Raw genomic sequence first — 15,061 nt, 5'->3', positions numbered from 1 at the left:
TATTAAAAAAAAAAAAACTTAAAAGCTAAAAACTAACTTATAAGCTCATACCAAACACATTTTTGATGAATTTTTTACTAAAATTCCCAAAATAGTCTTATATATTCAACAATTTTATTTTAAAATATTGATTTAATAATAATATTGTCATAAAATGATTACATTTATTTCTCTCTATATTAAATCGAGCATTTAAAACTTAAATTCCAATGCTGGTACATAGCTGAATGTGGAACCCATGTGTTCCACTCGAGTCTTTTAGACTCGAGTTCCATAAAGAAAATTTGGGTTTTTGTGTGTGTGAAGAGTATGGGTTCTTCCTCTTCTTCCCATGGATTCTTCTTCTTCTTCTTCTTCTTCTTCTTCTTCTTCTTTTTACACTTTATGGAACTCGAGTCTTTCCGTATAGATTATTTATCCACATCAGCTTGGAAGTCGAGTTTCTAAGATTCAAGTCTTCTCACTAAACTTGAGTCTCATAGGTTTGAAATGCTAGATTCCTAAATAGTTTTAAAGAGGTGCTTACTAACGAAATAGTTTCTCAATGTATGCTTTGTGGCAAATATCCCTCCATCAGTTTTGGAGTGGCCAATCTTTAAAAGCTTACTTACTATTACGCTCTGTTTGTTTCGCTGAAAAACCTTTTGTAAAGATAGTTTTCCACATTTTCTAATGTTTTGTAACACAAAAAAAACTGGTCAATGGAAAACTATTTTTGGTCAACGGAAAACCCTAATAAAAATAAGGCTTATTTTTTATAGGTTGTTTTCCAAAAAAAATTTTTGGAAAACAACCTTCTGTAAAATTTTTTATAGGTTTTTTATAGAATTTGAGATGATTATAAGAGATTTTTCCACAAGAACATCTATATCAATGTTTGGCCTGTAATGCGGAGTTCGTAGTATGTTTGCTACACGATCTTTAGTCATTCCTTTGAAGAAACAAGCAATATCTAAAAATATTTTTTTCTCTATTATCCTTAGGCCATCGAAACTTATTCGGAGCACATCCAAGATTTCCCATTCCGGACTTTCTTTTAGTCTACCTAGTTCAGATTCCCATGCTTCTAGATTTCTGCGAAACATGAAGGAGGAAGGCCTTGAGCATAATATATAAATTTTTTAGATAGCACCTCATAACCTTTTAAAGGACTATCTTGCTTGAAAGCTTTCAGACTAAAAAGCTTAAGAGCTTCATTAGAATTCAAAATCTTAGACTTGTATATTTTTTCATCAGCCACTTCATGTCTGATTAATAGATGTTGATCTCTAGTTATTATAATGATCACACTCCCTAGACCAAACCAACTTTGCTTGCCTAATAATGCTTCTAATTGTTTAAGTTAATCCACATCATCAAGAATGACAAGAACCCTCTTATGACATAATCTATTCCTTATCAAATCGATTCCCCATTGAACATCCCAAATATCAATATTATTTTCAAACAAGACATCAGAAAGAAGTTGTTTCTATAAACTAACTAGACCATCATTTCGACTTTTTTCTCTAACATTTGCAAGAAAACTGCTGCCAGCAAAATGATAATGGACTCTATCATATAGGACTTGTGCAATAGTTGTTTTACCGGTTCCACCCATTCCCCAAATCCCTATAAAGTGAACATCATTCAACCCCATGCTTAAATATAAATTCTCCATTTCCTCCACATGAGATTGTATTCCAACGTGATCCTCACGAACACCTGAGTATGAATAATGCAAGTCACCAATTAATTTTCTGGCAATCTCTTCGATAATTGTTGACTCCTTCCTGCCCGGAATACAGAACCATAATTTTTTTAGTCAAGATAGGCCATAACAAGACAGAAGGCTCAACAAGTGTACTATTTTAGATTCGTTCATTATAGAAAATGGAACTCTAAGTTCCATAATATGAAAAGGATATGATAAATTGTGAATTGGCAAAATAAATTTTGTACTACATTTTTGGGCTGCTGTAGAAAACATAAAATAGTAGGCCATTATTTAAGAGGGGGGAAAAAGATCATCATTGGGTGGAAGTCATCTGTGTAGTGGTACCTTACCAATAAAACTACAGTGCACGTATAGTGGTCTTGGTCAGGAAGAGTTGGAAGGTAGCTATTGCCTTTTAAATCTGGAATTAACAACTTTCAATTAAACTTCAAAAAAGCAACATTTCAATTTTACATGATTCTTCATTTGTTGTAACTATTCTTCATTACAACTTGCATGTCATGTTATATTTTATCTTGACTATTGATGAAGCCGTGAAATCACCAGTGAGCCGCACAGTCCACGCTCGCTGCAACTAGCAACCTACAAAGAAAAAGAAAGTGATCTCGCCGTGGGCACCGGTGTGGTGTCGACCAAATACCCTCCGACGGTCAAGTTAGAATTGTTCTCAACTCTAGAGTGCTAGAGAGGGTGTTTTTTGCGTACCTTGATTTGCGAGAGTATTCACGCTTTTATAGTAGAAGAAAGTCGGTCTTTCCTCCTTGGACTAGAAGTCTTTTCCTTGTAGGACTCTTTTTCCTGAAATCCCAAACGTGATGGGCAAATATTTCCTTGTAGAGTGAGTCTCTTCATTAAGGCGGATCTTCTAGAATTGCCCTTGTGCGGACCTCCTGATTTTCTGGGATTCCCTTGGATTTTAAACGTGCGTATCAAGCATTTTAAGCGAGGCTAAGCCTTGGGCCCCTGCTTAATGTCGGCCTATGATTTCAAATCCGCCAGGCCCAAATGTTGCACAATTTCTTACCCATCATTTGCCCCCTTCACCCTATGGTCCGTCATTGTTTTTAATGGACGGAACATTAGGGTGACGGTTAGATAAATTTGGGGGATGACAATTAAAGGTTCATAATGATGACGGTTGAGAAACTGACGTTTCCAGATGGATCAACTCGTCGGCTGAAGATTCATAAAGTTGACGGTTCCACAAAGGGTACAATCTGCTGATGCGTGCTGACAGGTTGTCAATATTTATTGGGTATGCCACGTGTCACTCTCGGAATGGGCGTTGTATCGGATCGAAGCGTCGCTTCGTCTTCCGTGCATCTCCCATATATATAAAGCGCATCACTCTTCCATTTCTCCTATTTTCAGCCAGAAATCGTTTGTCAGAGCGAAGTCGTCACCCTTGTCAGAGCACTCCGTCGAGGACTAGTATCCGCAGATCACACCAACCATCAACTATCCTCTACCAAGTGTGGTGAGTATTTATTTTAATATCATAGTTAAGTTACATTTCTGTCCTTGCATTTTTGTTAGGCTTACTACCACCCGTCAATACTTTCAAACTCGTCAGTCTTAGGTTTCATCGTAAATTGTAGGAAATGTCTAGTGCGTCAAGTAACCAGTCGGTGGTTCGTGACGGGACGGAATATGAGGATGTATACCCGTCCGGTCATAAAGACCAAGAGAGTCCCGGCAAAGATAGGAGTCCGTCTACCTCCTCTTCATCCTCAACAAATGAGGATATGGAGATAGTTGAAATAGAGGGTTCTGATGACGACGGGAATCAAGCACTGGAGTCTGTTGTAGGTGCTGATGGACTAAGGTAGTTCATCATGTTACTAGAGTGGACGGTGCATAGGTTCACATCCGTCATCAGGGAGAGACATTTCAGCACTTTTAGAACCAACTTTCCAAATTCCAGACAACATTCCCATCCGTCTACCCTATGTGTCGGAGAAGTGTTACTATGAAGGGGTAGAAGGTGTTGGGGTATACGAGCAAGTGTTGAAGGCAGGACTTCGGTTCCCGCTCAGTACACTTCATAGGGAACTCTTGCACTATCTGGGATTGTCCGTCACCTAGATATCTCCGAACACCTGGAGGGTCTTCATAGCAATGGAGATTCTCTATGGTGCAATGTCGGATGGAGAAAGGAGATTGACGGTCCATGAGTTTCTTCACTGTTACCGTCCTGACGAGATTGATAAATCAAGGGGGATGTATAGTTTTGCTAGTCGAAGCCCTTTGTTGAAGGTGATCTTTGAGACCCCAGACTCAAATAGAGACTGGAAGAGTCGTTACTTCTTCCTGGAGGGTGACAGATGGATGAACCGTCCAAGGGAGACGGAGTACATGCCTGTTGACACAACCTGGGGAGTGATAAATCAATCGTGTATGCACCCGTCCTATTTTCGTAATACCTTTCATACCCGTCCATTTTTATATATATATTTTGATTGTCTTTCTCTGCAGGTAGACGGCGCCCTCAAGTTAGCCTTGAGGAATTCAGTTTCCTTGAAAAGATTTGCAGAAAAACTAAGCCGGAGGAAAGGACCTGGGCCAAGTTGGTGAACCCGAAGACCATACATTGGTACTGTGACGGTCCTGAGCCCACTCAAGAGGCCATTAGATACGACGAGCGAGTTCATAGACGTAAGCCCGTCAATTTTACTTGGCCAATTTATTTCATCTGTATTTAGTTTAATTTCATCCGTCATAATTTGCAGAGATGGAGGACGCAAAAAGGAGAGCTTTGATTAAATCTCAAGCCGTCAAGAAGAAGGAATCCGACGAGGTGGCACCAAAGGGGTCGGCTCCATCCTCGAAGAGGAAGCCGACATCAAAACCCGACCGTCCGTTTAAACAACCCAAGATTTCTCTTGAACCAGTTGTTGGCTTGATGGCTGAGGGTGCTAAGACCATCACCCTAGCTAAGCATGGGACGGGGAAGGGTTTTATGAAGGCCCCGGACACCAAACAAGAGAGACCTCCTCCCCTCCTCCGTGACGACTCCAAGTTCGCATTAGAGAAGCTATCGTCTATTATCACGGCAGAGGATTATGAGGACCTAGGAAATCACTCGACGAAGGCTATGGGAGAGACGGGCCTCTTTGTTGTTGCTCAAGTAAGTTATGTCCGTCAATTATGTTTGTTTTTCCTTTTTGTTTAATACATTACGTGACGGGCTCTCTTTTCGTTTGTAGTCCTTGGTCATGATGAAGGGATTACTGGATCGATGTCTCAACCGTGAGAGTACTTTGGACCGGGTGCGTGCAAAGGCGGAACAGACGGAGGAAGAGCTTGGTCAACTCCATAAATGGAAGTCCAATATGGAGAAGAAGCTGGAGCTCTCTGAGAAAGCAAGGAAAGAGCTGGAGCAGAAGACGGACGAGGCGTCGACGGCCTTGGAGAAGAAGGAGAAGGAGATCCAAGAACTGAAGGAAGAGATCTGTCATGCTAAAGAAGTAGCCGTCAAGGAGTACCGCGACTCAGACTCCTTGTTGAGCGAGCTGGCGGACTCTTTTCTGCAAGGCTTTGGCGACTCGCTTCGTCAGATCAAGAAGGTCTATCCCGAGCTGGATGTGTCAATGATCAAAGTTGACGACCAAGGCCAGACTTCTGCTATTCCCGTCGCCTCCGAAAATACGGAGGACCTCTTTGGAGATGAAACAGCTCAGGGTGACGGAGAATCAGCCATGCCGAAGGACGTTCCGGATGCCGACCCTAAGAAAGTTGATTGATCTCTTGTAATTTTTTGTATTTTGAGGACGGTTTGTTCCTTCTTGTATGTTTTGAGCAATTTTACGGTAGACTTATCTGTCAATGTGCACTTTAAACTTTTATTTCTGCTTTATATCAGCCTTCATATTGAACAATGTTTTTTTTTTTGACAATATGTTTATGCATATTTTTGTTGTTGATTGAGCATTTACATCCGTATGGATTTTTCTCTCCGTCTTTCTGTATGGGAATTGTTAATTTGGACAAACTTACCTTTTGGAGGGTCTGTCCAATCTATGAACTCACGAATGGGTTGCATTGGTTTTTTGATCCGTCCACTTTGTTTAAAGCTTTTATCGACCATGGGGATCCGTCCACTTTGTGGTAGTTATCTCACTTCTAATTGGATCCGTCTATTAGGTGGACTCATGGATATACTATCCGTCCACTTTGTGGTGGTTTTACCTTTAACATGACCGTCCATTTCATGGACTTGTAAAAATTTTAACCGTTTCGGTGGTCTATCCACTTTGTGGGCAGTTCTTTTATCGTCGTGGTTATCCGTCCACTTTGTGGCGGTTATATCACCTTTAAAAGCACCGTCCATTTTATGGACTTGTAAAAATTTTTCACTGTTTCGGTGATCCGTCCGCTTCGCGGACAGTTCTTTTATCGTCGTGGTGATCCGTCCACTTTGTGGCGGTTATATCACCTTTAAATGCATCGTCCATTTTATGGACTTGTAAAAATTTTCACCGTTTCGGTGATCCGTCCGCTTCGCGGACAGTTCTTTTATCGTCGTGGTGATCCGTCCACTTTGTGGCAGTTATATCACCTTTAAAAGGTCCGTCCATTTTATGGACTTGTAAAAATTTTCACCATTTCAGCGATCCGTCCGCTTTGCGGACAGTTCTTTTATCGTTGTGGTGATCCGTCCACTTTGTGGCGGTTATATCACCTTTAACTGCACCGTCCATTTTATGGACTTGTAAGAATTTTCACTGTTTCGGTGATCTGTCCGCTTCGCGGACATGTTCCTTGTAGCATATCCATATCCATGCAAAAAATTAAGTTGTCTGTGAATACTTAAATAAATAAAAAAAACCAAGTGCCTGCCCCCTTGGGCTTAAAAAAGGCACAAAAAGATTGTATCAAAAGTTGGAGAAAACGTAGTAAAAGTTAACAGAAAAATAAATAGGGGAAATTGAAGATCTTTCTCATATTCTTCTTCTTTCTACGGGTAGTATTTCCGAAGATGCTCTGAGTTCCATGAGTGCTGTAGCTTTCGTCCATCCAATGTCTCGAGGTGGTAGGTGCCCTTCCTTTGCCATGACGTGATCCTGTAGGGTCCTTCCCAGTTGGGGCCGAGTTTTCCTTGTGAGGAGTTTCTGGCGGCACCCATTACTTTCTGTAGCACTAGGTCCCCGACCCTGAAGTCCCTATGCCTTACTTCGTTGTTGTAATGTCTCGCCATGAGATTCTGATAGCGTGCTAGCCTTTGCTCGGCCGTCGTTCTGACTTCGTCCAGTAGATCAAGCTGGAGGCGCATAGCTTCTTTGTTTACATCTTCGTCGTAGCTCTCCACCCGGTAGCTTGTGAGCCCCACTTCTGCAGGAATGACAGCTTCTGTCCCATATGCAAGTCAGAATGGTGTTTCTCCAGTGGGTGTTCTTGCTGTGGTCCGGTATGCCCATAGGACACTAGGTAGTTCGTCTGGCCATATGCCTTTTACTCCTTCAAGACGGGTCTTGATTATCTTGAGTAAGGATCGGTTTGTGACCTCAACCTGCCCGTTCGCCTGTGGGTGTGCGGGTGACGAGTAATGATTCCTGATCCCTAGCTCTGCGCAGAAGTCTCTGAAAGCATTGTTGTCGAACTGTTTACCGTTGTCAGAGACCAGTACCCTGGGTATCCCGTACCTGCATATGATGTTTCTCTAGACAAAACTTCGGATATTTTTCTCCGTGATGGTGGCTAAAGCTTCCGCCTCGACCCACTTGGTGAAGTAGTCTATGTCGACGACCAGGAATTTTAACTGCCTGACTGCTGTAGGAAAGGGGCCCATAATGTCAAGTCCCCATTGCGCAAACGGCCAGGGTGCCGTCATAGGTGTCAGCTCTTCGGACAGCTGCCTGATGAAATTGCTGAACCTCTGGCATTTGTCGCAAGATTGGACATAGGCTTGCGCATCCTTCATCATTGTAGGCCAGTAGTACCCTGCACGGATCAGTTTATGTACCAGTGATCGCGCCCCTGAGTGGTTTCCGCAGATACCCTCGTGCACCTCTCTCATTACATAATTCGCCTCTTCTTTGCACAAACACCTCAGGTATGGTCGAGAAAAACCTCTTTTATATAAGATGTCTTTTATCAGCACGAACCGTGACGCCTGGACCTTCAATTTTCTGGCGGCACCTTTCTCATCCGGTAACACCCCGGCCTTTAGGTAGGCGATCAATGGCGTAGTCCAGTTACACTCAGAGTCCTCAACCTGCATGTTTGTTTCGTTATCGATTAATGAGGATGTTTGTACGAACGACAATACCTGTTCGAGGACCACTACGAACTCGGCTGATGCAGACTTTGCTAGTTGGTCAGCCCATCCGTTCTCTTCCCTCGGGATTTGAACGAATTCGACTTCAATGCTGTTGATCCGGTACTTCACTTCTTCTAAGTATTTCTTCATTCTATCGTTCTTGCACTCATAGTCGCCATTGATCTGACTTGTTACTACTTGCGAATCGCAATGGACAATTACGTTCTCCGCTCCCGCGGCCTTTGCGAGGTCTAGCCCCGCCACCAAGGCCTCATATTTTGCCTCGTTGTTGGTTATTGGAAAATCCAAGCGGATCATGCATCGTATCGTGTCCCCCTGAGGAGTTTGTATTACTACTCCAGCTCCTCCGGCTCGCCTGTTTGAGGATCCGTCTGTGTAGATTTTCCACTGTTCCTTTACTTCTGTCAATTGGTCCTCCCCAAGTGTAAATTCGACGATGAAGTCAGCTACTGCCTGTCCTTTCATGGCCATCCGCGGGCGGTATTGAATGTCGAACTTGCTTAGCTCTATTGCCCACAAGGCCATTCTTCCTGCTGCTTCCGGGCTGTTCATAGCTTTCCTTAGTGGCTTGTTTGTTAAGACAATGATTGTGTGTGCCTGGAAGTACGGCTTAAGTCTCCGGGCAGCTATCACTAGTGCGAAAGCCAACTTCTCCATCTGGGGGTACCTCTCCTCTGCTCCATGGAGTGCACGGCTGGTAAAGTAGACAGGTTTTTGTATTCCGTCCTCCTCCCTTACTAAAGCTGCGCTCACTGCGGCATGCAAGACTACCAAGTAAAGGTAGAGTTCTTCACCTTGCACGGAAGGACTGAGCAATGGTGGAGATGAGAGATACGCCTTTAAGTTGTTGAAGGCCGCTTGGCATTCATCCGTCCACTCAAATGACTTTCTTAGGGTTCGGAAGAATGGTAAGCACCTGTCCGTCGCCCTTGAGACGAATCTGTTTAGGGCCGCAATCTTTCCATTTAGACTCTGGACTTCTTTGACCGTCCTCGGGGGTTCCAACTCCATTATGGCCCGTACCTTCTCCGGGTTGACTTCTATTCCTCTCTGGGACACCATAAAACCCAGGAACTTTCCCGCCGTGACCCCGAATGCACACTTGCTCGGATTTAGCTTCATGTTGAATGATCGAAGTGTGTCAAACGTTTCTCGGAGGTCGTCTAAGTGATCTTTTTCGCGCAGGCTTTTGACTAACATGTCGTCAACGTAAACCTGAACGTTCCTGCCTATCTGATGTGCAAACATCTTGTTCATTAGTCTTTGGTACGTTGCTCCGGCGTTCTTGAGTCCAAAGGTCATTACCTTGTAGCAAAATAATCCCTGGCTTGTGACGAAGGAGGTCTTTTCTTGATCAAATACGTCCATCCGGATTTGGTTGTAGCCCGAGAAAGTGTCCATGAAGCTTAGGAGCTGATGTCTTGCAGTTGAATCTACCAAGGTATCTATCCGTGGGAGCGGGTAGCTGTCTTTGGGGCAAGCTTTGTTGAGGTCTGTGAAGTCTACACACATCCGCCAATTCCCGTTGGCCTTCTTTACCATAACGACGTTCGCCAGCCAGTCGGGATAGTATACTTCTCTGATGAAACCTGCCCCTAGTAACTTCTGAACTTCCTCGGCGATGGCCTTATCCCGCTCCTGGGCGAAGGCTCATTTCTTTTGCCGGACTGGAGGAAAAGAGGGTGACACATTCAACCTGTGGACCATGACTGATGGGTCAATGCTCGGCATGTCTTCATGGTTCCAAGCGAAGACGTCTTGGTTACTTCTTAGGAAAGTCGTGATTATTTGTCACACCGGCCAACTGGCTAGCGTACCGATTTTGGTCGTCCGTTCAGGCCGTGCGTCGTCCAGTCTTACTTCTTCTAGCTCTTCAACTGGCTCTGCCGTTACTTTCTGCTTCTCGATACACATCGCCTGCTGTTGATCCTCCATTTCTATCATGGCAATATAGCACTCTCGAGCAGCGACTTGATTTCCCCGCAGCTCTCCTACCCCGTACTCCGTCGGGAATTTAATCATTAGGTGGTACGTTGAAGTTACCGCCTTCCAGGAATTGAGAGTTGGTCGGCCGAGGATGGCGTTGTAGGCGGACGAGCAGTCGACTACGAGAAATGTTACTTCCCTGGTGATTTGCTGAGGATAGTCACCTGCTGTTACTGTTAGCGTTATTGCGCCCAAAGGGAATATCTTTATGCCCCCAAACCCTACGAGTGGGGCGTTCGTTGGGGTTAATTGTTCCCTGTCAATTCTCATCTGCTGGAATGCTGGATAGTACAGGATGTCCGCTGAGCTGCCGTTGTCGACGAGTACCCGATGCATATTATAATCCCCAATCTGTAGGCTGACCACCAGCGCATCGTCATGAGGATGGTGAAGTCTCCGAGCATCGTCCTCTGAAAAGTGTATGACGGGGTTACCTATTCGTGGCATCTTCGGTACGGATCCTGTGAGTTGGACGCTATGGACCGTCCTAAGGTAGGTTTTGCGGGCTTTTTTGGAAGACCCGGCTGCAACGGTGCCCCCTATTATCATCCGAATGTCCCCTATTGGTGGTCTTGGGCGCTCGTTCTCCCGTCGTGGGGTCTGTTCTTCCGGTTTGTCGGTCTTTTCCCTGCTGACGAACCTTTGTAACTTTCCCTGTCTGATCAGTGCCTCAATCTGCTGCTTCAGGTCATAGCAGTTGGCAGTGTCATGCCCGTGGTCCCGGTGAAAGCGACAATACTTGTCCCTTGGTCTTTTGTTGGGATCTCCTTTCAACTTCCCTGGGAATGTTAATGCTCCTTCATCTTTGATTTGCATCAATACTTGGTCGATTGGGGCGGTTAATGGGGTGAAATTGGTGAATCTTCCTGTGGGGGTCTGAAGCGCCTTTCATCACGCTAATCCCCGGTTCTAGCGACCTTTCGCCCCCTATCTTGTCGCATATCCTCCTGCCTCTCCCTCTTCTTAGGTTTCTCTTCGCGGGCCAGCAGTGCATCTTCTGCATTCATATACTTGGTAGCCCTGTAGAGTACATCCGCCATGGTCTTTGGGTCGTTCTTGTACAAGGAGAACAAGAACTTCCCCTTTCGTAGCTCGCTTGTAAACGCGGCTACGAGTATCTTATCGTCCGCTTCGTCGATCGAAAGGGCTTCTTTGTTGAAACGGGTTATGTATGCTCGCAACGTCTCGTCTTCTCGCTGCTTGATGCTCATCAAGCACGCGGTGGACCTCTTGTACCGATGTCCGCCTATGAAGTGGGAGGTGAATTGGGCGCTCAACTCCTTGAAAGTATTGATGGAGTTCGGTGTCAGTCTACTGAACCAAACCCTCGCAGGTCCCTTCAGTGTGGTCGGGAACGCCCTGCACATGATCTCGTCAGGTACCCCCTGAAGGTGCATTAGGGTCTTGAAGGTCTCTAGATGATCGAGGGGGTCCTTGACCCCGTCGTAACTTTCGATCTGAGGCATTCGGAACTTCAGTGGCAGGGGGGATGAGTTGACGGACGTAGTGAATGGTGAGTCGATCTTGTTTACTAAATCGTCGAGGTCGGAGGATACCCGCCCCTTGAGGGCGTTCATCATGACCTCCATCCGCTCCTTCATCGCCTGTATCTCCGTGATGATAGGTGGAGGGGCAGGATCCGTGAGAGACGGAAGGCTCTCGTTTTGCCGCTCCTGTCGGCTTGGGATGTTGCTGTCCTCTGGGTTCTCCTGCTCCCTTCGCTCGGCACTGTCACCTTCCTGGTTTCGTTCCTGAGGGTTAGGTCCTGCATCCCTTTGACGTAGCTGTTCCTCCAAATCGTGATTCTGCTTTGTGAGTCGTTCGACCGCCGTCATGAGGGTCTGGACCTGCCTTTCTAGTGCAGTTGATCTTGGCAGTTCGTCTCCTTGGGCGTTGCTGGTGGTGGCCATTGAACGAGTAAGTACCATGCAACTCTTACGTCCGGGAGGCGATAATCTTTCTCGCGTTTCCCACAGACGGCGCACACTGATGAAACCGTGAAATCACCAGTGAGCCGCACAGTCCACGCTCGCTGCAACTAGCAACCTGCAAAGAAAAAGAAAGTGATCTCGCCGTGAGCACCGGTGTGGTGTCAACCAAATACCCTCCGACGGTCAAGTTAGAATTGTTCTCAACTCTAGAGTGCTAGAGAGGGTGTTTTTTGCGTACCTTGATTTGCGAGAGTATTCACGCTTTTATAGTAGAAGAAAGTCGGTCTTTCCTCCTTGGACTAGAAGTCTTTTCCTTGTAGGACTCTTTTTCCTGAAATCCCAAACGTGATGGGCAAATATTTCCTTGTAGAGTGAGTCTCTTCATTAAGGCGGATCTTCTAGAATTGCCCTTGTGCGGACCTCTTGATTTTCTGGGATTCCCTTGGATTTTAAACGTGCGTATCAAGCATTTTAAGCGAGGCTAAGCCTTGGGCCCCTGCTTAATGTCGGCCCATGATTTCGAATCCGTCAGGCCCAAATGTTGCACAATTTCTTACCCATCAACTATATTTCTAATTCATCTTTTGGAACTCTTCGGGCTTTCATTGCTTGATTTAGAAAATAGAAAAATAAAGAAAAGATGCTTGTGATCCCAAACGAATGTAGTTTAAATTATTGTTTCTGCAGAATGAATATAGGTTCTTGCTTTCAAAGAAAGGAGCTTGCCTGCTCAGAGGTAGGAGCCTTTGTGCAATTCCTATATTCTCTGAGTGTAATTGGGAATGGAATAAAGTTTCAAGATTGAGGTCAGTAACAACGCATTCTTGAGGAGTCATATAGAGAATGGTGAGGCATTGAGGGCATGTTCTATGGACTTCTAGGGAATCAGAGATTCTAGCTGTGATTAGTGGAAATGGGAAAAGGTTCAAATATATAAATCTATATATTTGGTCAGTTGGACTCTTTCAATACTGACAAATTCAATTGCACAGCTACTTATGAAGCCATCAGATAGTCTCATTCAATTCTAGATTAATGGAAAAATATTTGGTTTTCAAATGCTTAAGCATTCATTTATAGCTTAGTTTATTATCTAATAAAAAAAAAAAAGGAAAAAAAGATCAATACACAAGTAACAAGTTTAGTGGGGAAAGAATGGAAACACTATTCTCATTTTTTATGCCTACAATTCACAAGAATGGAAAATTGACTTGAATTGTTGATCATTATGCTGACATATTGATGATTGGGAAGCAAAATTCAGATGGGTTATACAAGGCAGCAGCTTTGGTCTACACTTCTAGTAGTTGCCTAAGCTGCTAATTTCTATTATATATAAACTATAAACAAATCAGAGATTTCATGCTGCGAATTTTAAAGGTGAAGAAGCCATTTTCAAAGCCATGAAGAATGATATAAAATTTGGATTCGCCTCTTGCAAAAAATGTTAAGGGGAGATGCACACAGAGGGAAATAAGAGTTCTAGGAATTATGCTATTTAAGTTACTAACTGCTGCTTAAGATTGTGCACCGTGTGTACAGCTTAAGCTGCTTGTTTTGATCTATTATTTGTTCAATTCATCAGTTGTATTAAAAGATAAAATCAATCATTTCAAAAAAGAAATTAAGCTTGCTTTGGCTCCGTGTTAATATAAAGTAACTTTTTTTTTTTTTTGAGAATCCACTAGTAACTAATCTTCTTCATTTTTTTTTTTTTTTTTTTTTGAGTAAGACACTAGTAACTAATCTAGTAGCTAATATTTGAGTAATGGACACAACGTAAGTATTAAATTCAGCGATCCATGATTAGATTTCTTTTCTATCTGGCTGAGTAAATATATTAAGTAACATAACTTGAAAAAATTTATTTGGCCAAGTGAAACAAAGCAATGATGTATAATATTTATATTCTGAAAGTGTGCAAAATAAATTCTTACTTATTCCGTGTATCCCATCCAGAGAGATTGGCAACTTGAGTCAAAGCAGCTCTCCACGATTGCAACTTCTCTTCCTTCTTGATACGTTCTTCATGTTTAGCAACAGGGGCGACGCCTGAAGAAAAAAAAATTATATATAATAATTAATTTTTTTTATTTGTTTACCCTTTAAAAAAAATAAGAACACCCTCAATCAAATTAGGAATACCCTCAAATAAACAAAAAAAAAATTATTTGTTCTACTTTCAAGCAGCAAAAAAATAAAAAAAAAGCCCAAAAAAAAATTTTGAACTAAAATCTGAAAAAATAAATAAAATTGTAACAAAAGCAAGCCCACCAGGAAAAAAAGCCCAACATCAATCGGTAAAGCAAACCCACTCTAAAGAAAAAAACAAGGTAAAGCAAATCCAACAGATTACAGTAGCAAACCCACGGATTCTCAAAAAAAAAAAAAAAAAAAAAAAACCAAATAAACCAAATCCCAATATACTGAAATCAGATTCTCAGAAACCAATGGACAACGCTTGAAAGAAAGAAAGAAACCTAACCTAAAGTCTAAAGAAAATACATAACCCATAAACCCAATTAACTGAGCTCCAGAACGGCAGAACCAACGGATCGCCGGATCGGAGAAGGAGATCGCCAGATCGAAGAAGGAGATCGGAGATCGATCGGTCTTCCTCACCTCGACGTGCTGCTAGAGTCTCGACGGCACCGCCCCGACCCCTCAACCTCAAGGTATTTCATGATTTCATCTTTGTCTCAGTCTCTCTCTCTTCATCTCTGTCTCTCAGTCTCTCTCTCTCTTCATCTTTTATATATATATATATATATATATAACCGAAACTTTTAAAGCTCTCACAAATTTCCACGTCAGTACAATATTAAAAAAATAATAATAATAAAATAAATAATAAAAGTTTTTTAAAACCCAACCCGATGCTTTGCGTTCTCTCACTATTTTTTTTTCTTTTTATTTTAGGTTTTATACCCACTCCAGAGAGACCGAATACTCTTTCTTCTTAGCCGTTCTCTCTGCCTCTCTCAATTCTCAGAATCCCTAAACCATAGCCCATGGTCATTCTCTCACTCCTTCAGTGGCAAAAAGTGCCAGCCTCCGGCCGCCACCGTCATATATCGCCAAAGCCACTACCAGTGCAGGTATTTGGTGTTGTATATGATTTAATTTTTGCTATCTTAGATTTAGGTA

At 43.2% G+C, this 15,061-nt stretch overlaps 1 protein-coding gene across 1 annotated transcript; it reads right to left on the bottom strand.

Annotated features, from left to right (window-relative positions):
- Nucleotides 1-1,471: 1,471 nt before the first annotated feature.
- On the bottom strand, nt 1,472-14,927 carry LOC126728092 (TMV resistance protein N-like). The gene is made up of 3 exons (XM_050433963.1): nt 14,918-14,927; nt 13,852-13,966; nt 1,472-1,772 (listed from the first exon to the last, which is right to left on the bottom strand). Exons 1-3 carry the CDS (start codon nt 14,925-14,927, stop codon nt 1,472-1,474), a joined length of 426 nt encoding a protein of 141 aa, XP_050289920.1.
- Nucleotides 14,928-15,061: the final 134 nt, after the last annotated feature.

Source organism: Quercus robur, chromosome 5 (assembly GCF_932294415.1).
Source record: "Quercus robur chromosome 5, dhQueRobu3.1, whole genome shotgun sequence".
In the NCBI taxonomy this organism is placed as follows: domain Eukaryota; kingdom Viridiplantae; phylum Streptophyta; class Magnoliopsida; order Fagales; family Fagaceae; genus Quercus; species Quercus robur.
Note: the sequence above shows the minus strand (reverse complement) of the source record. Positions and strands in the feature narration are given on the sequence as shown.